At 43.6% G+C, this 26,779-nt stretch overlaps 2 protein-coding genes across 2 annotated transcripts; one reads left to right on the plus strand and one right to left on the minus strand.

Annotated features, from left to right (window-relative positions):
• The first annotated feature begins 74 nt into the window (after window positions 1-74).
• On the plus strand, window positions 75-14,110 carry TK1 (thymidine kinase 1). Its single transcript, XM_036756051.1, has 7 exons — window positions 75-279; window positions 419-450; window positions 3,285-3,395; window positions 9,837-9,930; window positions 12,565-12,654; window positions 13,294-13,413; window positions 13,554-14,110. The coding sequence occupies exons 1-7, from the start codon at window positions 214-216 to the stop codon at window positions 13,743-13,745; spliced, it is 705 nt and encodes a 234-aa protein (XP_036611946.1). The 5' UTR covers window positions 75-213; the 3' UTR covers window positions 13,746-14,110.
• A 2,685-nt stretch (window positions 14,111-16,795) lies between these two features.
• On the minus strand, window positions 16,796-21,918 carry SYNGR2 (synaptogyrin 2). The gene is made up of 5 exons (XM_036758096.1): window positions 21,759-21,918; window positions 21,081-21,360; window positions 18,589-18,826; window positions 18,268-18,407; window positions 16,796-18,023 (listed from the first exon to the last, which is right to left on the minus strand). Exons 2-5 carry the CDS (start codon window positions 21,264-21,266, stop codon window positions 17,826-17,828), a joined length of 762 nt encoding a protein of 253 aa, XP_036613991.1. The 5' UTR covers window positions 21,267-21,360; window positions 21,759-21,918; the 3' UTR covers window positions 16,796-17,825.
• Between the last annotated feature and the right edge of the window lie 4,861 nt (window positions 21,919-26,779).

Below are 26,779 nucleotides of genomic sequence, written 5' to 3' on the forward strand. Positions count from 1 at the left end.
AAAGAGACCAGAGGAGGGAAGAAAGGCGGGGCCCGAGACCCGGTCAAAATCTCCCGCCGGCCCCTAACTCGGCCGGGATTAGTCCGGCGCCGGGCGCGAGAGCTCCCTATTGGCTGCTGAGTTCGGGTTAAAGGCCGTCTGCGCGGGAAGCGTACCGCGGGAGGACAGCTGAGCTGGCCAGGTAACTCCGCTTCTGTCTGCTCCGGACTCGAGATGAGCTGCGTTAACCTGCCCACCGTGCTGCCCGGCTCCCCCAGCAAGATCCGGGGGCAGATCCAGGTGAAGGGGGCCAGGGTGGGGTTCAGCGGGGCCATTGTTGTTCCCAGGCTGGAATGCCAAGGGCGTTGGGCTGAAAGGTGCGATCACCAGGACTCCCCCATGGCGGGAGGACTAATGACATCTCTTATGTCCTCTGCAGGTGATCTTGGGGCCCATGTTCTCCGGGAAAAGGTAATCTCACACGGGAAGGGGCAGAATGGGACGGGGAATTGAGGCGGCAAAGGGAGGGCTTCAGAAGGCCGTGGGGAAGTTGGCCAGTGATTCAGTACTCATTATTGAGCTTTAAAGACAAAAATGAAACAGGTCCTGCACCCCACCCCCACCCCCGCCAAGAGGGAGGCAATATGTATACACACTTACATGGGCAAAATGCGTCTTAGATAAATTGAGGGGAGAGGCACTAGCAGCTGCGGAGATGGGAAAGGCCTATTGGAGGGGGCATTTGAGCTGAGTTTTGAAAGAATCTGGGGGATTCTCAAATGTGAAGGAGTGCATTACAGGCATGGGGAATAGTCTGTGCACAGGAAAGGCCTGGAACGTCTAGTGTGAGGGAAGGAGAATAACAGATGCTAAGCCTGGAAAGGGTAAGTTGGAGCCACATTTTTTCATTCATTAACGAACAAAAAAAAACATTTATCATGTTCCAAACACTGAGCTAAGCTTTAAGGATCCAAAAGAGAATAGCTGTAGTCCCTGCTCTCAGGGAGTTCACATAACTGGGGGAGAAAACGTATAAAGAGTTTTAAATGCTGAACACAGGAGTTTAAGTTTTTGTATTTGATGTAGAGGTAATAGGGAGCCAGCCACTGGAGTTTACTGAGCAGAGAGACCCTGGGAGATGCAGAAACTCCTCCTTTCACCCCCTTCTGACCCCCCACATGGAGGGGCCTTGTGCTTTATTGCTCCCTTGCCTCATGAAACAGACATCTGAACACCCACCTGACAAGCAGACAGCTCACTTTGCCAATTAGAGTCTCCTTTTCCTCACTGTCAGTTGTTTTTTTTCCTTCCTATGTGAAATAGAGAACATCTTTTTTTCTTTAAAACTAAAGAAATAGCCAAAAACACCAGGATGAATATTTTCTGTGCTAGTTCTGTTATGTATGACCTGCATGACCTTGACCAAGTCATTTCACCTGAGAGAGATTCTCAGTTTCCTCATCTTTTAAATAATGGTGTTGGACTAGATGGTCTTTGAGGTCTTTTCCGACTCTAAATTTACAACTCTCTGGGCCTCGATGCAGAAAGGGGAGCTGACACATCATCCTCATTCTCTCCTCCAGTCTAAGGAAGAGGTCATTGTTCAGACTTGTCTGACTCTTCATGACCCTATTTGGGATTCAAGGCACTGGAGTGGTTTGCCATTTCCTCCTCCACCTCATTTTGCAGATGAGGAAACCGAGGCAAACAGGTAAAAGGACTTGCCCAGGGTCACACAGCTAGTGTCTGAAGCTGGATTTGAACTCCAGTCTTCCTGACTCTGGGCCCAGCTCACTACGCACTGTGCCACCTAGCTGCCTGAGGAAGAAACGGCCTTCTCCTTTGCCAAATCCAGTCCCTCTACTTAAGCCTTCCATCCTATTCTTGCCCTTCCCTAAGAGCTTGTTCTTTTAGTTGTTCTCTCTTGGATCTCTTTATTCTCTCCTTATCTGCTGATTCCTTCCCTGCTTCCAATGAACATGCCTCTTTAAAAAAAAGTCTCCACTTTTCTTTAAAAAAAAAAAGTGAAAGTTCTCAACTGACTCTCATTCCATCAAGCTGTCATCCAATAACTCTCCACCCCTTTACTGCTTCTGCTTCCTTACTGCACACTCACTTAACCCCTTAAACTCTTGGCCTCCAACCCTACCAGTGCACTAAAGCTGCTTTCCCTTTGGATCTCTTACAGTTAAATCTAATAGCTGTTTCTCAGTCCAAATCCCATTTCTCAAACTTACCCACTTGATCTCTGCTGATCAAGTGACTACCCTCACCCGTTTCCTGGGCATGCTTTTCTCTCAAGACACTGCTCTCTTGGTTTTCCTTCTACCAACGTTCCTTTCAAGTTTCCTTTCCTGGATCCCCACCTATCTTTTCCCCTCCTAAGAACGAGTTTATTCTAGGCCCTTTCCTGCACCCTCTTCACTTTTTTCCCCTCATCCTTGACTCAACTTGCCTTTACAGCCCTCCCTCATCCAGTCAATTATCAAGTCTTGTCAGTTTTACCTCCCTGACATCTCCTGCATCCCTCCTCTTCTCATCACTCCTCTTGTAATCATCACCTAGACTCTTGTAATAGCCTATTAATTGGTGTCCCTGTTTCTTGTCTCTTCTCTATTCTGTTTTTCACATAGCTTCCAAAATAACCTTCCTAAGGGATGGGTCCAGTCATGTCATTATCCAACTCAAAAAATCATCACTTATTCACTATTGCCAATATGGCAAGATACAAAGTGTTTAACCTGGCATTTGAAGCCCCACATGATCTGGCTCCAACTTACCTTTCCAGACTCTTCATATTATTTCCTTTGATGTACATTCCAGCTAAACTGGATTTACTAGCCGTTCCCCAGACTCAACAATCCATCTACCATCTTTGCACGCCATACCTGGATTGTGCATGGTCCTCACATTTACATCTTGGAATCATTTTTTCTTTCAAAGCTTAGCTCAAATGCCATTTTCCTGATAAGTCACTTTGCTGATGTTCTCACTACCTTGTGAGCACTTATCTGCATATTACAGAATGTACACTCCTAGGATAAGAATTCATTCTATGTGAGTAGATTAACACTGACAAAGAGAACCACTCTTCAGGGGTATTTCTCTTATCTATGATGTAAATACCCTTCTCTCCATGCCTTAGTTTAATGTTTTATTTCAGTGGGTTTTTGTCTTGCACTATGTGCCCAGATAAGATTTTATGATTCCCTGGGTGGAGGGGGTGCGAATTAGGTGTTTTGGGTCATTTGGTGCTGACTGTTGTGCCTTCCTCCCTGTTCTGGGGAACCACTTTGGTTTTGTAGCACAGAGCTCATGCGCAGAGTCCGGCGATTCCAGATTGCTCAGTACAAGTGCCTCGTGATCAAGTATGCCAAAGATACTCGATATGGCAAAAGTTTCTCCACACATGACCGGTCAGTTCCCTTCTCCAATTTCATGCTGGTTCCCTGGCTAGAGTGAAGTCTACATCTGAGAAATAATACTATATGTTGCTAAGTGACTCAGTGGTAATTTCCATATTCTTTAGTGGTGTTTTTATAATTGGCTTTTGAGCGCCTTGCTTTGATGTTAAGGTCAAATCCCAAGGCCCAAGGAATTATAGGAATTCCCAGGTTATGCTAGAATATTTTATGCATCAAATATGTTTGGAATAAGTGTACCAGGGCTTGAAAATCTCTTAGTTACATGGTTGAAATAGGATTTAGCTTATGTGGATCCCAGAGTCCTCTGACATTGGTTTTGTTCTTACTTGTTCCCTTTGGCATCAGGGAGCCAAATGTTCTTAAGCCTGGGGGGGAGGGGAGAAGGAGGACTAAATTTCATTAACCAGTAATATCAATTACCTTAGGGGATATAACCCTGGAGTGAAGTCTACACTGACTATACCTCCCATACCTGAGTATGATATAGGTTGCAACTCTTTAATTTACTGTCTTGCCTTGGGGTCACACAGCTAGAATTAGAGGTGGAATCTGATCTCAGGTCTTGGACTCCCAGCTCCAGCTCTCTATTCATTAAGTCCTCATGTGCCTTCTACATAACCCTAAATTCAACGCTGGGTGGCTAATTAGCATACGACTCTACTTGATTCCCCAGTTCTGAGCCTGTGGATGTCTCTGTCTTACTTTTTATTTGGGGGTGGGGGGTGGGGAAGGAAGGGTAGTTCAAGGACACTGGGCTATATAGCATTACCTCCATGTTTTGCTTGTCCCTTGAGAACAGTCAAATGAATGCCTCCAGGATTAAAGACTTTTTATGCTATCAGAGAACAATGTTTTGGGATTCTTTTCACCTATGGCTTGTGGTTTTTGTTTGTTGAGTATATAGAGAGAGGGAGTATTAAAATTAATGTAATATTTTTGTTTACTTTTGGAGGTTCAGGCACTTTAAACTTTTAAGAACAAAAATATGTACCGCATAACACTCATTTTGTTATAAAATGACCATGTTTGATATACATCCATCCCTCATTACACTGACAAAATCTGCTTTGTGAGAACTGGTATGAGGTGACAGTCTACATGACAAAACTCTATTTCCATTCATTTTATTTTACTTTTTCATTTCAAATGAGGCTTATTAAGCACCACCTTTGTGAAGAACACTGGGAAAAGATCCAGTTTAAGACAGACCTTTTTAACAGGTGTCCTTCCCACCACCCCTTATCACATAATTAATACCATCAGTTCTTTCAATTAGCAGGCTATCCCTTTAATGATACACTTCCAGGTATTTCAGTCACTATTGAGTAGTCCTCTACAGAGGGATTACTTGACCCAAGTACCTATGGGAAGTAGCCACTTCATTAAGATAATACTTTGAAATAGGGCAAACCCCAAAAGGTTATAGATTTACTAAAATTTTTCAAATGCCATATGACTAAGTCTTATATGTTAGGTCTACATGCTAAGCTGTCCCTTTCCTGATTACTTTGTATCCCTATCTCCCACTTCCAGTTTGCTGAGTACATTTTCAGGCAGTATCTGATTTTTAAAATGGTACTGGAAGCCAAGGCCCCCCCCAAATCCTCAGTTGGGCTTTCTGAGTGATAAAAGAGTTTGAGCTAAGGTTAATTAGACACCTGTGTGAACCACAGTCAAATCTGATTCAGTATCTAATTAGCCATAGCATCAACCATTAATTAGCTTTTCCTATGTTAGGAAAGCTTCTCATAGTGTAGCTTGGTTAACTCAAGTATTTTCCCTCCCCAAACAGAAAATATGAGACCAAGGAAAATAAATATTATAGTGTCAACATTTTAGTTATTTTTCTTCTGAAAACAAAGATGAATCTTAGAATGGGTATTTGGCCCTTTTCTTGTATCCTCTCATTTCAAAGTGTTTACACCTCTTAATGGCTTGTATCTTCTCAGACCTACAATTGGGCTCAATATACTCAAGTATTAGTACAATCTTCTGTAATAATTGTGATTTTTTAAATCTATTGTTTGATGTTGTAGTTATAAGTGGTAGGACTCCAATACTGGAGTCATTTAGACTAAGTGGTTCTAATGACCATAAATATGTAAGCTGTACAGATAGCCTCTACTTTTCCACTGTTTTGACTCATTTTGATCCTATGTCAAACATGTAAATGATAGAGACTCCTGATTGAATGAGGCTTCAGGCCAACTACGTTGGTTGTACCTTGACACCCATTCCTGGGATCCCCAATTATGGATGGATTTGGACCCTCACCCAATTTCTTGTTCAGATTAAGAAACCCCATACCCAAAACTGGTGTCAATGAGCAACCTCAGAGAATTTCCCTGTCACATCTAGATCTGATTAGAAATGCCTCCTCCCAGGGTAGCTAGGTGGTGCAGTGAGTAGAGCACCAGCCCTGGAGTCAGGAGGACCTGACTTCAAATTTGACCCCAGACACCTGACATATTAGCTGTGTGACCTTGGGCAAGTCACTTAACTCCAATTGGCCTGCCTTCCCCCTGCAAAAAAAAAAAAAAAGCCTTCTCCCATATCTGTCGTTGTTTACCAGTCCTCAACCAAGTCTATCTTTTTTTTTTCCTTATTTTTGCCCAGGGAGGGAGGGAGGGGGGGCGGCAGGGAGGGCAGGGCAATTGGGGTTAAGTGACTTGCCTAAGGTCACACAGCTAGTAAGTGTGTCAAGTGTCTGGGGCCGGATTTGAACTCAGGTCCTCCTGACTCCAGGGCCAGTGCTCTACTCACTGCACCACCTAGCTGCCCCCAATTCTATCTTTAAGGTATAAAACTTTCCTGTTCAGACCCCACTGAGTATGTACTCCCATAGTGTTCTTGCCACTGTAAATTTCTCTCTTACATGAGTGACAGGCCCTTCATGGCCCTGCTTTGCCAAATGGCGTGGAGGCACTTTGTCTGCTTGCTATAACCTCATTGTAATAAAGCTTATGCTTGTAATAGTTTCCTAAGCATCACTTTTCTGTCAATCCTTAAATGGGGCTCTTTGTTCTCACCTGAACCATAGGCCAAATGTAACACTTATTCCTTTGTGGACCAGGCCATTTGCAGAAAATAGGCTTTGACCACCATAGCCACCCTGTTTTCAGGTAGCACCTTTTACCCCGAGCACATTGAGAGTCACTGTCCTTTTTGTGTGGCATTACTTTGTGAGGAGGGTGCTTGCCTCACTTCCTGTTGTTACATTTTATGGGTTTGGGAGATGTGTTTGGGATGTCTTCAGCATGAAGACAGAAAAACAGCCATGAAATAGAAGTATATAGTGGCTTCTTGAGTCCTGGACCTCGTAGGAGATGACCAGTGTGCCCTCCATCCTGACTCAGCCTCTTTAGACTGAAGTATCATCTTCCATTTTAGCTTTTTAAATTTAATTTAATTTTTTACCATGAAAATCTATCTACTTTTCCATCTATTCAAGTGGAATATTTCTGGATCCCTCTCAAAATTTACCCCTTTTTCACCCAGATTAAAAACAAATTTTTTTCCCTTTCAGATAGGAAATAATCTTTTCCAGAAAAGGAGCAGAGAAGAAAAATCTCCAAATTCATTCATAGTACAACTCTTGTCCTGTGGATTTTTTTTCTAATCAATCAAACAACAAGCATTTGTTAAGCATCTACTGTGTCCCATGTTACACTATACTGGAAATAATAGGGGGAAAAAACTCAAGAGTCCCTGCCCTTTAGGAATCTACATTCTATTGGAAGAGATAGTTTGTACACATAGAAATATATTCAAGGTATTTTTGAGGGAGCTCCAGGCTGCTAGAGGAGAAAGCCTCCAGGTGGAGGTTGTACTGAAGTTAAGCTTCGAAGGAAGAAGGGATTCTAATATGTGGGAGTAAAGTAGAAATACATTCCAGGCATGGAGAGAGTCTGGGCAAAGGCCTGGAAGCAGAGGAGGGGGATGTGTGAGAATGCCATGTGTAAGGAAGAGCAGGAAGGCCAGCTTGGCTAAAATTAGAATGTATGAGAGTCATGTGTAACATGCCTGGAAAGGTAAGCTGCAGGAAGATTGTATCATACAGGCAAGAGGGAGCCACTAGTTTCTTGAGGGATGGGATGGGATGGGGCATAGGGAGTAAAGTGGTCACACCTGTACTTTAGTATTACCCATTCAGCAGTTGTGTGGAGGATGAATTGGAGAAGGGAAAGCCTAGAAACAAGAGAGACCTGTTGGGAGACTATAGCAATAATCCAGGCTCGAGGGAATGGACTTGAATTAAAATGGTGGCTGGTTGAGTGAAGAGAGGGAGGTATTTGAGGGCCTCAACTAGTGACAGCAGGAAAGGTCTTTGATTTAATCTAGTAGAATAGATATGTGGGTGCTGCCACTACTCTACTTTCCTCTTAGTTCTTTGAGGACTAATCTGAAAAAAAACCCAAACTGCTAGATCAAAGTCAACAAGAAGTTCATGAGCAAACAAGACTGTGAGTTTGTGTATTTTGGAGGGCAAACTAAATCCAAACAGACCTTTTGCCCTTAGATATAAGGGTTGCACCCTACTGCTTGTGATAGAACTGCAGAAAAACTGAGAGGTCATCTAGTCCAGCGGTTCTTAACCTGAGACCCATGATTTGTTTTTTTACCATTTTGATGACTGGAGTTTAATAGCATTGGTTTCCTTTGTAATGCTATATATTTTATTTAATCCACTTAAAAACATTATTCTGAGAGAAGAGGTCCATCCAGAGGCTTTACCAGACTGCCAAAGGGGTCCATGACACAGAAAAATGTAGAACCCCGATGTAGTCTAACTCCCTTGTTTTATGCATGAGAGAACTAAGGGCCATGACTGAACAACAAGGTTCTGAAGGACATGTGAGTCTTCTTTCCCTATTAGAATGTTAGCCCTAGATCATACAGCCACTCTCAAGTGTCCAAATAAATAAAAAAAAAAGCAAAAAACTTCCCCAGCTGGGTCTCCTCACTCAGGCATTCCATGCTCCCTCAGTATAGGAATTATCATCTCTCACTAAATAGTTTTATATTACGTTGTTTTTTTAAAAATTAATCTTGGGGGTGTAAATACTGAATGACAACAAATAGATGCCTTAAAAATACCTATTTTAGCCATCATAAGATTTCCCTTTTTGTTGTGTGTGTGTGAGTTCTTTTCCCTTCATGTCTCTATCCAGGCCTCAGGGTGAGTTATTGGCACAGTATAGATCTGACTTATGGGACGTTCTGACTCCAGGCAAGTTCTTTATTTAAGAACTAGGGGTTCTTAACTAGGAGTCTGTGAACTTGTTTTTTTAAATATCTTGATAATTTCATTTCAAAATAATTGGCTTCCTTTGTAATTCTACATATCTTATGCATCTAAAAGTACTCTGAGAAGAGTTCTATAGGTTTCACCAAACCGCCAAAAGGGTCCATGACACAGAGAAGGTTAAGAACTAGGCTCAATGCTGAGCATTCACTTCTACACAATATTAAATAGATGTCCAAAAAGCAGGAGCTTCAGTTGGGAGAAAAATGTTTTCAGTGTCTAACCTGATACTCCTAATGGTGTCTTTTTTTTTTTTTTTTTTGCAGGGGGGGGAGGCAGGGCAGTTGAGGGTAAGTGACTTGCCCAAAGTCACACAGCTAGTATATGTGGCAAGTGTCTGAGGCCAGATTTGAAGTCAGGTCCTCCTGACTCCAGGGCCAGTGCTCTATCACTGCACCACCTAGCTGTCCCTATCCCTTCTTTTACTACTAAAAATATTTTGAAATAAATTTTCTCTTAAGGACTACTTTGGTTCCATCCAATTTTGTTATGTTGTCCCATTTGTTCTGGTGTCATTAACTTTAATTAAATTGTCTATTGGTTCTATGATTTGTTCTGTGACTCACCTCTTTCCTATTAAATTATTTAGTCTCCAGTTCATTTTTAATGGTTTCTTCAGGGGCCCTTTATTGAGTTATTAATTTTGGTGTATTGTGATTGATAAAGGATGTGTTTAATTGTTCTGCTTTTCTGAAATTTGTAAGGTTTTTATGTCCTAATAGAGGACCAATTTCCGTAAAGATGCTATGCACAGCTAAGAAATATATATATTCCTTTTTGTTTCCATTCAATAATTGTCAGAAATCTATCATATCTAACTTTTCTAAAATTCTATTTAGGTCATTAACTTATTTTTTTGGTTAGATTTATCTGAGTCGGAAAGGGTTACATTAAAGTTCCTCACTATTATAGTTTTACTATTTTCCTCTATAATTCACCTGACTTTTAAGTATTAGGTGCTATGCCATTCAGTGTATGTTTTTATTGATTTTAATTCAGTTAGTATTGATATTAATTCATTGTTTATGGTACCTTTCAGCAAAATATAGTTTTCCCTGATTATCTCTTCTAACTGAGTCTACTTTTGCTATTGCTTCATCTGAGATCATGATTGCTACCCCCTGCAGGAACACTATGGAAGCACTTCCAGCCTGCTTGCTTCGGGATGTAGCCCAGGATGCTCTGGCTGTGACTGTCATTGGCATCGATGAGGGACAGTTTGTAAGTTTATTCCAGGTTTTTCCTTCCTACTGTGCCACAAAGTTTTCCCTCATAATTGGAAAGTCAGATTAGCCAATAGTTGGGATTAGTTGTTGGGGGCGGGGGAGAGGACATGACAGGAGGGAAGAGAGAACCTGGTGAAGTTTTATAGAAAGAAGAACTCTAAGCGTTTCTTAATATTTTAAGAGACTTGAAAACCTTTCCTTAGAATTGTTTACTAAAATCTCAGCTACTCAGCAGTACTAGCTTCCTGATTTAGTTAAAAAGGCCATTCTTGACTTCCATGAACAGGAATTCTTTACATTTTTCCTTGGTCGGTGCTTTAGTAGCTTTGCACATTGCAAAAAATCACCTGGTCTTGAAAAGATATTGTCCTTCTTCTGTCCTACCCCAGTGAGTAGGAGGGATGAAAGTAATTCACTAACCAGTATCTCCTCATTACTCTACAAGTATTGAGTGATTAATTAAGCAGCAGCCATGTACCAGGCACTGTACTAGGTCTGAAACAGTTCTGCCCCTATTGCTGCCTAGAACCTGATTCTTGTTAAATACTGTTTGGCTTGATTATGGAGAATAGCTTGAAGTTTCCTTTACAGTCCCTCCTCAGTGCCCACAACTGATGCCCTGGTGTCTAATGCCAATGGATGGGCAAGGAAGGAAGGAACACTTTGTATAGGAACTACCACTTTCTCCAGATGAAAGCTCTGCACTTGAACCTGGATTTCTTTTTTCTTTGGTAGCTGGCCAAGCAAATGACCTTGGGCCTCAAAGAAATCAAGTAGTGGGCAAATCAGAAGTTTTTATTTGGTGTTGGCTAAATTCAGCCTTAGGCATAATTGTGAAAAAAGTAAAGATTTTAGTGTAACTTACCTAGAGCCAGATAAACTAAGCCCATACCCTGGGAATGGTGAGGGGAGGGATCTAACAAGGAGAAGGAAATACAAAGTCCTCAAAGTAGAACGATAAAACCCAAGAAAGGGATTCTGCATCAGAAGGTCAAAATCGAACAGGAAGCAGCTAGCCATAGAAAGGGCCAGGGGTGAAGTCTCTATCACAGGCACTTGGTACTAGAGGCCCAAAGTAGCTATTATAACCTTGCCCCTTCTGGGCTTTATGGCCAGACTTTATGAATCTATCTTTACTTTTCTGACTTGGGGAATGAGTCATGATTTGTAGTGACAAACGTGCCTTGTTGGAATGGATGTTTAACACCTCCATTCACTCTGGTGGTAACTGTTTCCCTGGGTATGAAGCTACATGGATTGCAATTAGGGAGAATAACCAACCAGCTCTGGCTACAATTTAGTCAAGTACCAGTTGCTAGAGAGGCAGCTTGACTTAGTGGATAAACAGCTGTAGTTACAGTCAGGAAGCCCTGGGTTCAAGTCCAATCTCTGGCTGTATGAGCTTGGAGTCATTTAACCACTGTCCTGGGCAACTCTAGTTGAAGATGATACACTGCAGAACAGTTGTGGATCTGCTTAGTAGTTTGTCTGTATTAGAAGAGGACATTTTCTCACAGATATTCCCGACACTAACAAAATCAAATGTCTGAATAAAATAATTAATTCCTGATACTTTATATTTTACCAAGCACTTTACATAAATTATGATGGAGGGCCCACGGGGTGCCTTGAATTGTTCTCCTCAACTTCTTATATGTTTTAATTGGAACTGAGCAATTCTAGTTCTAGAATTTAGAGTCAGAAGAAACCTTAACATAGAAATGACCTAGTAGCTCAAGGTCACACGAGTAGTTAAGTAGTGGTAGAACAAGATAAGTTCTTCTGACTGTACTATAATCAAGGACTCGTCTATACCAGCCTCTCCAGATTATATCCCCTACTTCTTTTTCCCTATCCTCAATATCCTTCTTTCCTCCCCCCAAGCCCCTTCCCTCTCTAACCACCCTGGGTCTCCTTTTCTCCCCTCATCACCTCCTATCCCTCATGGTATTTTTCTTCTTTCCATAGTTTTTCCATTTCCTCTTCCATGATTCAAATGGTCTGAAACCTTTCTTCCAAGTATAGGTGGGCTTGCTTTAAATAAAACCAACAAAGTCTACATTTACAAAACTACCAAAGTGATTATTGACTTTAGATTTTATTTACCCAAACTCAATTTGTAAGAGATGAATTCTTGCTGCATAGGCAGTGAGGCGCAAACACATCAACAAAGTAAAATACGCATTTATGAATAGTTTATCTTCTTGCTAGATAAACTGTCACAGTGAGACCACATATTGCTCTATGTAGGAGAAACATTCAGAAGTCTGCAGTCAGCAAAATGGGCTGAATCAAGTAGACACTCAAATAGGCTTGATGAGCCAAGTTGTACTTTCTTTGGTGCTTGGGGTATAAGAACAAAAACTAGCTTCTGCTACATCTATGGAGAGTCAGCATGTAAAGACTTACAGTACTTGTGTGTAACTTTACAAGTACACATGTGGTTGGGAGGGAAAAAGAGGTAGAAGTCCAAGTTGTATATTCTCCAACACCCGGGGCTACTCTGAAGAGCATGAACTGAAGTATTACGTGGCTTTCACTTCAAAGGCGTCAGTAACAGCCTAGGGAAGCTTGCCTCCTTGGGGCAGGAGCTCACCACTCCTCCACTTCTTTCCTGGGGTGTTTTTAGTTTCCGGATATTGTGGAATTCAGTGAGACCATGGCAAATGCTGGGAAGACTGTGATCGTAGCTGCACTGGATGGAACCTTTCAGAGGAAGGTAAGATTCCTAGCTCTTTTAAATTAAAATTTTGTTACTTTTTTCACATCAATCACTTTTGGACAGCTTTCCCCTTTTTCACTCCCCAACTCAACCAGTTACCTTTCCCTTGTTACAAGGCAGTTTAGCCAAACCAACTGAAAAAAGCCTGGTGGTGTATGCAGTGTTCTGCATCCAGTCTCCTACCTCTCCCCTCTCCCATGCCAAAACTGGTCATTATGACTACAGGGTATTCATTTGACTTTTTTAACTGAATCATCATATAGCCTCAACTATGTCAACAATCTTCTGTCTAAACTAAAACAAGCCAAGCTAGAGGCCATCACTGTAACAAACTTTATTTTTCCTTCCTGGTTCCTTCTTGTTTGCATGGTATTTGTTTGTATTAGACCAAATTGTGCCTGCTACAAAGCAGAAAATGTTAACTTTAACCTGTTGTTTCAAGGAGCAGATAGAGGGAGAAAAGGGATGCCTCTAGGAAATGAAGTATGATCAGCGCAAATTTTCATGGTTCCAGGTACCTGGACCAAAGAATGTTATCGGGTTTTAGGGTTGTTTTTTATTGTTTGTTTTTCCTTGGTTTGTTTTTTAAGACATCTACCTACTGTCATTTATTGTGTGTGTTTCTGGGGATTATAGGCATTTGGGAATATCCTCAACTTGGTGCCACTGGCAGAAAGTGTAGTGAAACTGACAGCGGTGTGCATGGAGTGCTTCCGGGAAGCTGCTTATACCAAGAGACTGGGGGCAGAGAAAGAGGTGATTTCTCCTTTCATTCCCTTCCCCAGTCTTTCTGCTGGAGTGGGTCCAGCCTAATGGGTTAATTAACTCCCTGGAATGGCCTGTATTTGGGAGAGCCTGCTTAATAGAAATCACATTGCTGTCTCCCCTGTTGCTAGGTTGAAGTGATTGGTGGTGCTGACAAATATCACTCTGTGTGTCGACTCTGCTATTTCAAGAAGTTCTCAGGACAATCTACTGGGCTGGAGAACAAAGAGAACTGCCCCCTGAGTGGGAAGTCGGGGGACACCTCCAGCTGTCGGAAACTCTTTGCTACTCAACAGATTCTACAGTGCAATTCAAACAACTGAGGCAGTAGGGGTGTCCCTGAAACTGGCCTTGGCCTGGAAAGATGAATTCAGGCACTCTGGCCATGTGTATATATATATGGAAAAAGTCACCTGGACCTGCTTCTTGCTTTCTGGCCACCCTACAACCATAGCTGTTGCTTATATCCACACTGTGTTTCTATCTTCCCCATGTCCCTCGGAAGAGGGAGGACCACAACAGACCTTAGGAAGGGGGGAATAGGAAAGAAGCAGTGCTTCATAACTTGGAAGAAACTTTTTGAGCCCAAGACTATACAACTTCCCTTCCCCTACTTGCCATCCTACCAATCCTGCCCCCACAACTTCTGCTTGGTCTATAAACGTTGCCAGTAAAATCCCTCACCTTCCTTCTGCCTCAGTCTTTCCAAAGTAAAGCCCCAGAGTTGCCTCCTCATGGTGAGAGCTATGCTTACGCAGGCAGCTAAGTCAGGCATTGTGGGTTTCCCTGATTCCTCTGGCTTGAGTTATGACAATTCTGTGACAAAGGACATTACTTCCTCATCTGTGTTATCTGTCCTGACTTTTGTGTTCTCGTTAGAAAACCCACATACCATAAGATTTTGCCATTTCTTAATTCTACCAACATAACTTTTTCCTTGCCTTTTTTTTGCCCTGTAAAAGCACCAGCAGATTCCAGCAGCTCCTTCAGGCCTGGGAGCTTTAGTTTCCTAAGAATATGAGTCAGACTGGCCTTTGCCTGGGCTCTAGTTAGCCTGGTATGTCTCAACTTATAATGAATGACTTTTTTGGGCTGAGGTGGGGGAGGGGAACAACTGAGGTTGCAGAAAGGTTCTGCTATAAAAGATGAGAATTGAAACTAGCCTTTAAACACTTCTGTTTAGCCTTCTGGGTTTTTCCCTTGGTATGAGGGAGTCCTGGCTTTCCCCTCACATAATGGGATAATGTGGGCTTCTAGAATGAGGTGGGGAATTTCTCCTCCAACCATTCTCAGTTCTCATTAATACCAATCTCAGTTCTGTGGAACCTTCTGACTTACTTTGTTTAGAGAAGTGCCCCAGCTCTAGTAATTAAAAGCCTATGGGGCAAGTTCAGGCCAATATTGGAATCAGAGGACTATCCTTCAAAACCTATGGAGCCAAGTTCTGTTCATGGATCAGGGAGACTGCACAGACCATTTACCCTAAGAAAACAGTGTTGGGCCTAAGGATCTATAAAGCAGAGCAGAGAATGGTCTTCACTTGGGTGAGAAGCAAATTATCAGGCTGTATGACTGAATCTATCACATCCATTCATTCAACAAACATTACAACTTGGTCATCATCTTCAATGAATTTATACTCCTATTGAAATAAAACATGGATACAAATAGATGAAGAGGCAGAATGTGACAAGTGGATAAAGCATAAAGGAGAGGAAGAGAATTCCCATTTTTGAATGGGTACACAGAGTTAAAAAGTTTGGACTTCCTTTAGTTTTGCAGTGGGGAACAGGTTTGTTTGCCATGTTAGTGACAAAATCAAAGCTGTGCATGAGAAAGATTAACATGGCAGTAATATATGTGAGAGATGTGCCAGAGAAAGGCTAAAGAAACTGGACAGTTAAAAAGTATTAAGTTAGTACAGGGGAAGTAATGAGGGGCTGAAATGGGATGTTAGAAGTAGGAAAAGTTGGAGCAGCTAGGTGGCACAATGAGTAGAGCGGAGTCAGGAGGACCTGAGTTCAAATCAGGCCTCAGACACTTGACACGTGTGCCAGCTATGTGACCTTGGGCAAGTCACTTAACCCCAATTGCCCTGCCAAAAAAAAAAAAGTAGGATAAGTTGAGTCAAAGAAGAATCAGCAAAATTTAGTAACTAGTGTGGAAGAAGAATCGAAGAATGATTGGTAGTGAACTGGAATGATGGGAAAGAGTGGTATTGAGAGAAGGCAGGAGTATGGGCAAGAACATCCCAAGAGATATACATGGGGCAAATTTAAGTCTGGAGCCTGGGCTTTTAAGTTAATAAGAGATTCTGGAATTGTGAGAATTGATTTGAAGTTGATAAAATTGCCAAAGTGAATGTAAAGAAAAGAACAAGGACCTGAGAAAACACTAAATTTAAAGGGCAGCAGGGAAGAGACAAGTTCACATAAAGCAGAACTTTAGAGCCAAGCACAAAAATTTACAAACCCTGAAGAGATAGCCCTATGCCACAAAGGTAATGGAAAGCAAATGATCATAAGTTTCAGAAAAGGCGAGGGGTGCTAGGTCCTTGGAACATCTAAGAAGTAGAGGTGAGCCAGGAGCTGTCACTGGGACTCTTTCAATCTTTCAAAGGAATGAACAGCTATGTACTTCTATCAGATTCCTCATTCCCCCCCTCAGTACTCTGATCTCCTTGCTATTCTTTGCATGCAACACTCCTCCTGAATCTGGGTGTTTTCACTGGCCATTTATTCCCTGTGCCTAGAATGCTCTCCTTCTCACCTCTGCCTCCTAGTTCCCCTGGCTTCCTTCAAGTCCCACCTGAAAAAAGCCTTTTTCAGTCCTTCTTAATCTTAGTGCCTTCCCTCTAGAGATCACCTTCGATTTCTCCCATATACAATTTTGTTTATACAGTTATTTGCATTTTGTGTTTTAAGCACAGGGACTGAGTTGTTTTGTTTTGCCTTGTATCTCCATCACTTACTGCAGTGTCTCGCAAATAAGACTAAGGCTAGCTGACTGACGCTGGCCCCCTTTCCCATCTACTGGGGCTCAACTCCAGTGAAGAAGAGTAACCTGGGTAAACAGCACAGGAAAACTGCCACAAGTTGGACAATGTTGCTATATTTAAGATGGCTGAGAACAAAGGGGAGGATGAGTGAGACCTCAGAGAATCATACAAACTGAGTGAAGGTAGACTATGCCACTTTTGCTTCTGGGACTAAAAAAGCTATTGGTTTCCATCCCAATTTAACTCAACAAGTATTAGGAATCTATCACCCAAAACACCATAGAATACCTCCTTTTCCCTTTGTACCAGTAATCTAAGACCATAACAGCAATGCCAATAGGAAGGTGCAAAAGGAGAAAAAAATACACACACACATATAGATATATTTCTTTATTCCATCTCCAAACCAACTTAACAAAATGCCGTCTTCTGGATGTCCTTTTCTGATGGCTTTTTAATACATTCAGAACCATCCAGGGGCTGCAAGGTAGGCATGCCTTCTGGCTCTGCCTCACATTTCATATTTTAACAATGGCAGAATATTTACACAAAGCAGGGCCTTGCAGGTTAAGCAAAGCCACTCCCAGCTTCCTTCTGTAGCAAGGACGAGGCAGTGTTGCCCCTGCTGTCACCAACTCCCAGGGAGACTCTGGCACTGGGTGTACATTAGCAATCTCAGAATACAGGAGAACCAGCAGAAAGAATACAGCAATAACCATAAGGGGCTCAGGGCTAGATGCCTGGGTGATCCTCACTTTCTCCTTCGAGTAGAAAATGCGCAAGGATCAAAAGAATAACCCCAGATAAAAGGGTTACAGACCTGAGAGCAAAGGAGTGTGTATGTGTTGGAGAAATCAAGGTGGGGAGCTCACTACACCTCAGAGCCCACCACCAGCAACAGAAGACAAGCACGAAGGCACACAAACACACCCTGCACACCCACACGCACAAGCACCACAGAGTATCTCAGCAGGACCTGAAAGATCCTTGGCAGAGAACTCTAAGCAGCCACTGCCAGAACCACAGAAATCACCACAAGTTTTGCTCCCCTTGGATGAAGGGGAAGACATAAGGCACTGTAAGTAGCATTGTAGGGATTATCCCACTTCTATAGCTGTCTCAGGCAAAGGGAAAAGCAGTGAGAAAACACTTCTATCCAAAACTGTCTTTTGAAAATGCTCTGTCCAAAGGCAGATTCTTCAGTCCCTCCTGAAGGGAAGGAAGCAGTACTTCAAGTTATGTGGCAGGTTTGAAAAAGCATGGAGTACAAACAGGAGGAAGGGAATGGCATCCTGAAGGTGTCCAAAGGCTCCATTCCCTTTCCCTTCCCAAGGTGAAGACTAAGTTGACCCCACTCCTCCCTTTGCTCCCCACTGTGCTTTTGCATGCTGCCTTAACTCAACTTTTAGTAAACAGGAGGTGGTTGATAACCCTCAGTGGTCTCTGCATTCTGGGTGAAGGGTGGTTGTTGGTAATTGTCTCCAGCAACGCCTGGGTAGGAGGCATAGGGGGCAGCAGGATCAGGGGTAGGGTCAATGTAGTTCTGGATGAAGTCATCTACCCCAGCTTTGTATCTCTGGTAGGCAAGGGCAGCCAGCAAGCCCTAGGGAAAGAACAGCTTGTCAGGGTTTGGGAGGATGGAAAAGCTTGAGGAAGGGAAGGTAATGCAGGAGAGATAAGACACCTAGCGCCCCTGTTGTTTTTTTCCCCAATCTTCTTACATTAGGAATGAGGAAGGTTTAGGCTGGAAATCTAAGTAAAGAACCCTGTACCCAACCCTAACTTTGCCAAAACCCATACCTCTGGCATCACCCACCATAGGACCATGGTCCCAGACCCTCACATACCCAGGAGAAGATGGAGAAGAAGCTGAAGGAGATTGCTGCCCGAGCTGAGTCAGCCCCCACCAGCACGTCTGTGGGCTTGGTGGCTGCCCACTGGTTGGTGAGAAAACAAAATCCAACAAACCAAAGGAAGGTCCAGAAAGCTGGGGAGAAAATAGGATGTGGAAGAGCCAGCTCCCCATAACAGTCACCCACCCCCTCAAGTCAGAAAGTACCACTGGGAATTACCAAGGAACATAAATGGATCCTTCCCCATCCCTACCCCAGGAGCCACTGGGCTAAAGAGATGTGGATCCCTTCCCCAAAAGCCCACAGGAAAGTTACCTGAGAAGATCATGTCACCAATGACCAAGTACTTGCGGTCAGTGGCATTGCTAATCTGGGGAAAATAGACATCAACCACGAAGAAGAAGACAGAAGCCAGGAAGGCAAGCACCCCGATGGCTGTGCCATATCGGCAGGCATCTTCATTGCGGTTAAAGACACAGTGGAGTTCAGTTGAAAGGGATGAATTTACGTAGCCTTCACCAATGATGCAGGAGAACACGATCACGGCAAATAACTAATGAAGAGAAGGAATGTCTGATGAGGCTGGGGAAGCCACACTGACACCCTAGGATGATGATCCCCATAATCTATAAACCCAGAATTTGAAACGAGTTGGGACCTGGGAAAGGTTAATGTGAGCCCAGATGATACTCCTGGCACTGAATATCTTATTTTGTGTTGTTTTATTTCATTTCATGACTTCCATGCGTGATCTCAGAATGTGATTACTTTCTGGCTTTAATGGGGGAGAGGGGAGAAGTCAACTGTTTCTTATGGCATAACAGTCAGCCTGCCTCACACATCTACATTCCAGCTACACTGGACAACTGGCTGTTCTCTGAACTTCAAATTTGTGCAGGCCACCCCCTAACCTGAAATGTTTTCCAATTCCACATCTCTGCCTTTCAGAATATTTCTCTACCTTCAAGTCACCACCTCTGCCACCTTGCCAATCTTCCCTAATTGAAATATCCCTAGAGCATTCTGGGCCCCTTCTTTGTCCCACCACTCTTTACCTTATATTAAATTTATGTATATACATATCACCCCCCCACCCCCCCCACCCCCGTCTCCATCCTGCCTTATTCCACCGTGAGGACAGAATGTCTTTAAAGCTTTGAGGCCAGAGACTATGTAATACTTCATCTCTGCATCCCCACTGCTTAATAAATGTCCATTAATGAACACCATACTCATGTAAAGATAAAATTCTTCCATAGATCAATGGGCCTAAGAATAATTCTTCCAGGGAGAAGACCTGAGTGGCTTAGGTCTCTGAATATTCTAGTCAATGGTCTTGCCCCCAAGATGGAGATTATCCTGCCTAGCTTTCAAGGGTTGTTCTACTTGTGTTTACCCTCTCTATAAGCACTGATACAAATGTTGCCACCAAATAAAGGGGCATTAACAGCCACACCATTCAGTGTTGCCAATGTTCCAGTGGAGATTAACTGCTACACTAACACTATTCATGCCAGCTGGGGGGGGGGGGTAGTGTATGGTGAGAGTGAGGAAGACTGTTGAGATGTCAGCCTGAAGCTCATAAGCCCTGGGCCAAATATTCTCCAAATATATCTATGGGCCCTAGATCTGTCTATCCAGTTAATGATTTCACAAAAGGAGTACATTTCTGACCTAAGAGTGAATCTAAAAATCAGGGTCCCAAAGGAAAGACTACTTCAGAGGAAATCTATTACAGGCTAGGGAATCCCCTACCACTAGCACACCTTGCCCTAGATCAAGGGGCTGATCTAAAACAATGCTGCCTCAGGGACCAATCTGAAAGAGTGTCCAGACTTCCAATCACAAGGGTACTCTCATTTTCAATAGAACCCAGCAGCTTGAAGTCAAATCGTGTTCTACTCTTCAAGCTAAAACAAAGACCTATAAATCTGTGGGAGGCAGGGAAGAAGTAGAGAGAAACTGTGCCCAGTCCCTCACCCCCTGGCACTACCATCACCTTCCCCTAAAGCAGAGCACGGGGCAATCTGCTCCTAGAGGAGAGGAGCTTCCTAAGCAGTGCTGGGGTGCCAGTCAGTATCAGTAGGCATTGTCCAAGCTTCGAAGATGCCCCGATCCCAAGGAATTCATTTCCAGCATTGGTCACACACTGTCTTCCCCAGTCAACCCAGGGCTCTCTAAACATGCCGGGGCAGATTTTTCCATAGCCGGTTCTACATGGTGTACGTAGCAATAGATTCAGATTCGGGCTGGGCCCAATTCGCATTTTTCCTATCAGCAGGAGAGGGAAAGAAGCACCAGTGGTCCGAGCCCCCGCAAACCTTGCCCAACCCGTTTTACAGAAGCCAGCCTCCCTGGGGCAGGGGGACCAAAGCCCCCAGGTGCGGGCAAGGAGCGGGCCACATTTTCCTTCTCATTCCTACTTTTTTAAAAGTTCCCTACTCGTAAATCCCCAACCCGGGAGCGTGATAGGGCAGCCAGCCTGCCACCTGCCCAGTTTCGCCCGGGCTCCTCCCACTGCCAGCAGGGCGGCCGGGGCCTGCCTCGGCGCCACAGAACACCTGCCCCGCTGCCGGGACGGTCCCGGAAGAAATGGCCCGGACCAGACGAAGGAGTCGGGGGGAGGGGGTTGGGTGGCCGCGGCCCGGGGCAGAGGCCAGGAGCGCCGGATGAGCAGGGCGGGCAGGGTCGGGGGCCTGGCGCCCACAGGAAGCGAGGGCACCCCCGCCTGCCACCTGCTGTCCGCCGGAAGGTCCTGCCCGGCCCTGCCCGGCGGGCTTGGGTCCCTCGGGACTCGGGGTGCTCACCATGGACACGGCCCGAACGATGACCTGCGGCTGCTGCAGGAATCGCCGCAGGTCGAAGCTGCCGCCGGCCTTGGCCGCGCCGTAGGCCCCGCTGTCCATTTTGACGTTGACGTCGTCGCCTTCGCCACCGCCAGTGGAACGCGAACTAGAGACTCCCGGCACGGAGGGTGACACCGGGAGCTCCATGCCCCGCCCCCCACGCGCCGGGGGCGGGGCCAGCTCCGTGCCCCGGGAGCTCCCGGCCAATGGGCACCAGGCCCGAGGCCCGCGAACCACCTGCCTGAGAGAAGAGGTGGAGCCGCGGGCGGGGACAAGTCGTTTCCCTCCCCTCTCCTCCCTCCCCCCCCTACCCCCACCACGGCTTCCCTAGGTCTGCCCCTAGCCGGCCTAACCCCGACTTACGGGCCTTACTGATTAACCCCCACCCCCAACGAAGGCCCCTTTCCCAGCCAGCCCCTTCCTCCCCGCCCCGGATCAGAGCCTCTTAGAGGAAGGAACCTGGGGCCGTCTAGTCCAATAACCCCCTCCAAAACATGCCCACATAATTAGTCCTGCACTTGAAGGTCTAGGGAGGGGAAGTCCACTAACTCCAGAAGCAGCCCATTTCTCCTTTCGATAGCTCTGGTCGTTAGAAAATCCTCTGTATCCAACCAAAATCTGCCACTTTGTAATTGCCACCTGGGGTTTAGAGTGCTTCCTCCTGGGACCAAGAAATGACCGACTCGAATCCCTCTTTGACGAGACAGCCTTTCAAACACTCGAAGGCAGCTGACTTCCCCCCACAGAGCTCTTCTCCAGGCTAACCACCACCCCCTCCCCCGCCCCTGGTTCCTCCAACTGACCCTCACGTGACTTGACCCCAAAGTACTTCAGTCTGGTCAGTCGCCTCTGCGCAATCTCCACCCCACCGATGTCCTTCCTAAAATACGACGCCCAGAACTGGACACAGCCCTCCAATGTGGTCTGACCCAGATGTAGCGAGAGGATTAATAGTACCCTAGTCCTGAGATTTTAGGTTAAACCATTGGTTCCTCTTGATCTTGGAGTCTACTAAAAAAAATGTCAGATCTTTCCCAGATGAGCTAAATCTAACAAAGTCTTCCTCCCCCCTCCCCACTTTAGTGTACGAGAAACCGATTAAGTTGAAGCTCCAAAGCTCTTTTTGGTATCTGCATAAGAAAGGTCAGGAATTTGGCTAAGTCGGTACTAGAAACCGTGGCCTAGACCCTGGACTTTCTTTTTGCTTAGGTGCCTTTCTACTTCTCCCCCTCCCTTATTTATTAGGAAGAAAGAAAGAGGTTTGGAGTTGAAAAACTCTCCAGGAATTCTGAGCCCCAAAACTGTCTGGTTTACAGTCTAGGCTTCAGAGATTAAAATCTGGGGGAAAAGAGGATACTCACCATAACCAAACAGAAAATTTAATCCAACAAAAAAAGTTCAGTGGCCTATTCCAGAGAACTGAACCGTGTTTTTAGGGTCAGAGGCATAAATTGTGCTCCCCCCATTCTTCTGCCCTGGTCATCTGTACACCCCTCCTTGCATGTACATGTTCCCTAAGTGTGTGCCTCCCCATCCGTGTTGGGACGTTTGTTCACTGTTTTCACTGATACTATATAAAACTGTGGAAAAGTGTACCTACCCTAGGTTTTAATGGAAGATTTTTTTTTCCATTTTTATTATGCATTTCTTTAATTGTTTTGAATTAATTATGCCCTCTGATGATTAAAAGTAAATATATTGGTGGAAGCTTGTGAGTTATGTGCACCCAGACCCAGAGCATGCTGAGACTGGGGGTAGCTGCCTCTAGCTCTGAGGGTTTCTCCCTCTTGGGGGATGACCGCCCCCCATACACATGTAACACCTTACATTTATTTCTATTAAATTTTATCTTTTTGGGGATTCTTCAAGCTTCCAGTTGCTTGGGGCTCTGGAGCTACCATAGGTACTTCTGACTTCCAGTTTCCTGAGGTAAGATGGAGGAGGCCAACTCCACTTTAGGTTGCCTAGGGACACAAGGGGAGCCTCCATGTTGGGGGGGGGCGGTGAAAGTTGGGAGTGGGTGAAAGAAGCTATGCGAAGGAATCAGGGACCAGTCCAGTCTTTGGATCACTTTGAATCCATGTCATTTGTCACTGGTTGGTGTCCTTCCAAGAGGAACAAAATGACATCACGATGCCAGAGTCAAATTACAATTTGTCAGACTGCAACTGATCAGACCAATACAACCTCAGAATGCTCTACCACAGTCGGACACAAATAGTCCATGTGAACATTTTGAGTGGGCTCTCTAAATTTTCCTATCTCAAGTTTCATTTGAGCTATTTCAATTCTGCTTTGCTCATAGAGCACAGCCCCTTCTCTGATGAGCCAGTGTCTCCTATGTCACAATATCAATTCCAAAGTCCTTAAGAGAGACCTTGAGAGTGTCCTTGTATCCCTTCTTCTGACCACCATGTGAACGCCTGCCCGGTACGAGTCCTCCATAAAACAGTCTTTTAGGCAAGCATTTGTTTGGCATTCAAACACAGTGGCCAGTAGTTTCACTGTCCATAGTAGAGTTTGAATACTTGGCAGTTTAGTTCAAGTAAGGACCTCAGTGTCTGGTACCTTATCCTGCCAGGTGATCTTCTGGGTCTTCCTAACATAATTCAAATGGAAGGGATTCAATTTCCACTGGTATACTGTCTGGGTTTCATAGGCATGCAACAATGAGGTCATATGTCACTGGAGAGTGAGAAAAGGGATGGACTGAATCCATGATGGGAACAAACACTTTAAGGCATTAGTCTAGTATCCTTGTCAAGAAAAGAAATTAAGTGATGGAAAATGTTATCCACATGCAGAGAAAGAACTATGGAGTCTGAATGCAGATAGAAGCATACTATTTTCTTTTTTTGTTGTTTTTTTCCTTATCATGGTTTTCCCTTTTGTTCTGATTCTTCTTTCACAACATGACTAATGTGGAAACATGTTTAATATGATTATACAATGTATAGACCATATCAGATTGCGTGCCGTCTTGGGAAGGGGGGAAGGGAGAGAGGAGGGAATTTAGAACTCAAAATCTTATAAAAGTGAATGTTAAAGACTAAAAATTAATTATTTATTTATTTTTTAAAAAAGAAATTAAGTTAATCTGGCATGAGTTGTTCATGATGAAGCCATGGCGGCTCTTTGTGATCACCAAGTATAATGTTAATGGAATAGGAAGATCTTCTCTGTCCATTAATCAGCCTATGTGACCACATGTGTTCAATCACAGATATCTTGCTGCTTTGAGCTCTGGCCCAGCTCACAGATGTGATACATCCTGAGTCATATAGAGCCCACTGGGGGAGGAACTTGCCTAAAGGGAAGCTTGCTTAAGGGAGGCTTGCTTATAGCAAGGCTTCCACACCTTTTGGTACTAAGCTAATTAGGCACTGAGTCATACTGGTTGTGATGCCTTCTGACTCTGGTCCTATTAATAGCCAAAAGTGTATATATATTCTGAGGTTGATATTTTGCTTTGAGGGGTCACTTATGAGAAGGACCTTTTCATTCCCTGGATGGGACTCTGAGTAGCCATTTGTTCAGAGCCCTCCAGACTACTCAGATGTATCTGTGCTCCACGGATCAGGTGGTGTATGAAGGTGGTTTATATTACCTGGTTCAGACAGTGGCAGCCCAGTCTGTTGGTCTTTGTGCTAATTTCTCTCCTTGTATTTTCTCTACATTCAGGGTACTAACCTTTCCCCTGAACTAGTGAATCTAATTAAAAGAAGATTACTGACCCCTTAAAAGTTGCCTTTCCTTTTAGAAAGTCAGATCAAAGAACCTATGCTACCAGGCCATCCTGGGTGTGCCAGGGTGCTTGCTGCTACACCATTTTTTTTTTTGTTTAGAAGTTCACTAATCAACTTATTAATAACACAGTTCTTATTAGTAAAACATTTTAGAATTTTGCCAAGGAATAGAAGTCAAGCCCACTGTCTTACACTTGGTAGCATCCATTTTCTTTCCTTTTTTCAAAATCAAGGCGAGATTGATTTCTCTCCAATCTTTGCATAACTCTCTCTTTAAAATTGATATCTCCCTTTAAAATTGATATCTCCTTTAAATTTTTTTATTATGAACTTAACACACAACAAAAAAAATGAGCATTTTTATATGCAATACAGGCCCATAAAAGAAGGATCATACACGAAACTGCAAATCTATCTACAACTTGTTTTTCCTTTTAAACGCATGATTAATTACTTAACATGTAACTGTTCAAGCTGCCATGCCTGTTTCCTTCTGGCCTTCTATCTGTTTTGTAATGACTGTTCTTTATTTCCTCTTTCTTTTTCTTTGGTAATCTCCCTTTTTCTATTCACCAAATTGAAAAGAAACCTTTTTAATAAATATACATAATTAAGCAAAATGTATTCCTATATTGTCCGTGTCTGAAAATGTATGATTCATTCTGCGTCTTGAGCCCATCACCTCTCTGTCAGGAGGTAAGCAACATGCATCGTCATCAGTCCTCTGAAATCAATCAGAGTCTCAAGTCCTTCAAAGTTGTTTTTCTTTACACTGTTGTGACTGTATAAATTGTCCTCCTATTTCTGTTCATTTCACTCTGCCTCAGTCCATACAAGTGTTCCCAGATCTCTTTGAAACTCTCATCATTTCTCATGGTACAATAATATTCCATTTTATTATTATACCATATTTTTTCAGCTGTTCCCCAATTAATGGGAACCCCCTAAGTTTCTTGTTCTTCGCCATTACGAAAAAAGAGCTGTTATAAATTTTTTTTGTACTTATTGGTAGGTTCCCTCTTTTTAAAAAAATCTCTTTGGGGCATAGGCTTAGTAGTAGTATCACTGGGTCTAAAGAAAGCCACAGTTTAGTCGCTTTGGGGGCATAGTTCCATACTGTCTTCTAGAACAGCTAGATCTACCTACGGCTTCACCAAAAGTACATTGGTGTGACTCCTTCCTACAATTGTCATTTTAGTTTTTTTGTCAACTTTACCAATCTGATGGGTCTAAGATGAAACTTTAGAGATGTTTTAATTTTTATTTCTCTAATTATTACTAATATGAAGCCTTTTTAATATGGTTATTGATAACTTTCATTTCTTCTTTAGAAAACTTGCTGTAGGTGACTTCTCTGCTGGGCTCCTAAGAGTCTCTCCTCTCACCCTGCCCTCCTCCCTCCTCTCACCATCATGGTTCCTTCTTAACCCATATCTCACTCACCAACCCCACATTTTTCAGATAATAAAACTGAAAACCAAAGAAGTTAAATTACTCGGTCCAAGCTACATAGAGTGTGGGTAGGCCTGATGGACACAGCTACAGGACAACTACTACAGGATTTTCAGGTTAGCAAGGCAGGCAGCATCAAGGCAGTTGGAAGACACCATCAAAGAAAAACTAATACAATCCAGTATTATATAATGCTTTAAAGTTTGCAAAACACTTTAAAAATATTATCTCGTTTTCTTCCAACAACCCTTGGAGGCAGACCCTCCCCATTTTACACTGGAGGAAATTGAGGCAGACGTGATAAGTGGCTTGTCCAAGGTTACCTAGTAAGTGCCTAAGGTAGGATTTGAACTCAGGTCTTTCAGACTCCAGAGCCAAATGCTCCATCTACTATGCTACCTCACTGCTCAGTACATTACAAATGAAGCCAGAATGTTGTTTCAGAAAAAAAACAAAAACCTC

Source organism: Trichosurus vulpecula, chromosome 4 (genome assembly GCF_011100635.1).
Source record: "Trichosurus vulpecula isolate mTriVul1 chromosome 4, mTriVul1.pri, whole genome shotgun sequence".
Classification (NCBI taxonomy): domain Eukaryota; kingdom Metazoa; phylum Chordata; class Mammalia; order Diprotodontia; family Phalangeridae; genus Trichosurus; species Trichosurus vulpecula.

What these genes read in the sequence shown, in the direction of transcription:
- SYNGR2 (XM_036758096.1), bottom strand. Translation starts at nt 21,266, where the DNA reads ATGGAGCTCCCGGTGTCACCCTCCGTGCCGGGAGTCTCTAGTTCGCGT. An exon ending in TCGTTCGGGCCGTGTCCATG is followed by an intron (nt 18,827 to 21,080) that starts GTGAGCACCCCG and finishes TCTCTTCATTAG; the next exon opens with TTATTTGCCGTGATCGTGTT. An exon ending in TGGTGACATGATCTTCTCAG is followed by an intron (nt 18,408 to 18,588) that starts GTAACTTTCCTG and finishes TTTTCTCCCCAG; the next exon opens with CTTTCTGGACCTTCCTTTGG.
- TK1 (XM_036756051.1), top strand. Translation starts at nt 214, where the DNA reads ATGAGCTGCGTTAACCTGCCCACCGTGCTGCCCGGCTCCCCCAGCAAG. An exon ending in AGATCCGGGGGCAGATCCAG is followed by an intron (nt 280 to 418) that starts GTGAAGGGGGCC and finishes TGTCCTCTGCAG; the next exon opens with GTGATCTTGGGGCCCATGTT. An exon ending in CCCATGTTCTCCGGGAAAAG is followed by an intron (nt 451 to 3,284) that starts GTAATCTCACAC and finishes TTGGTTTTGTAG; the next exon opens with CACAGAGCTCATGCGCAGAG.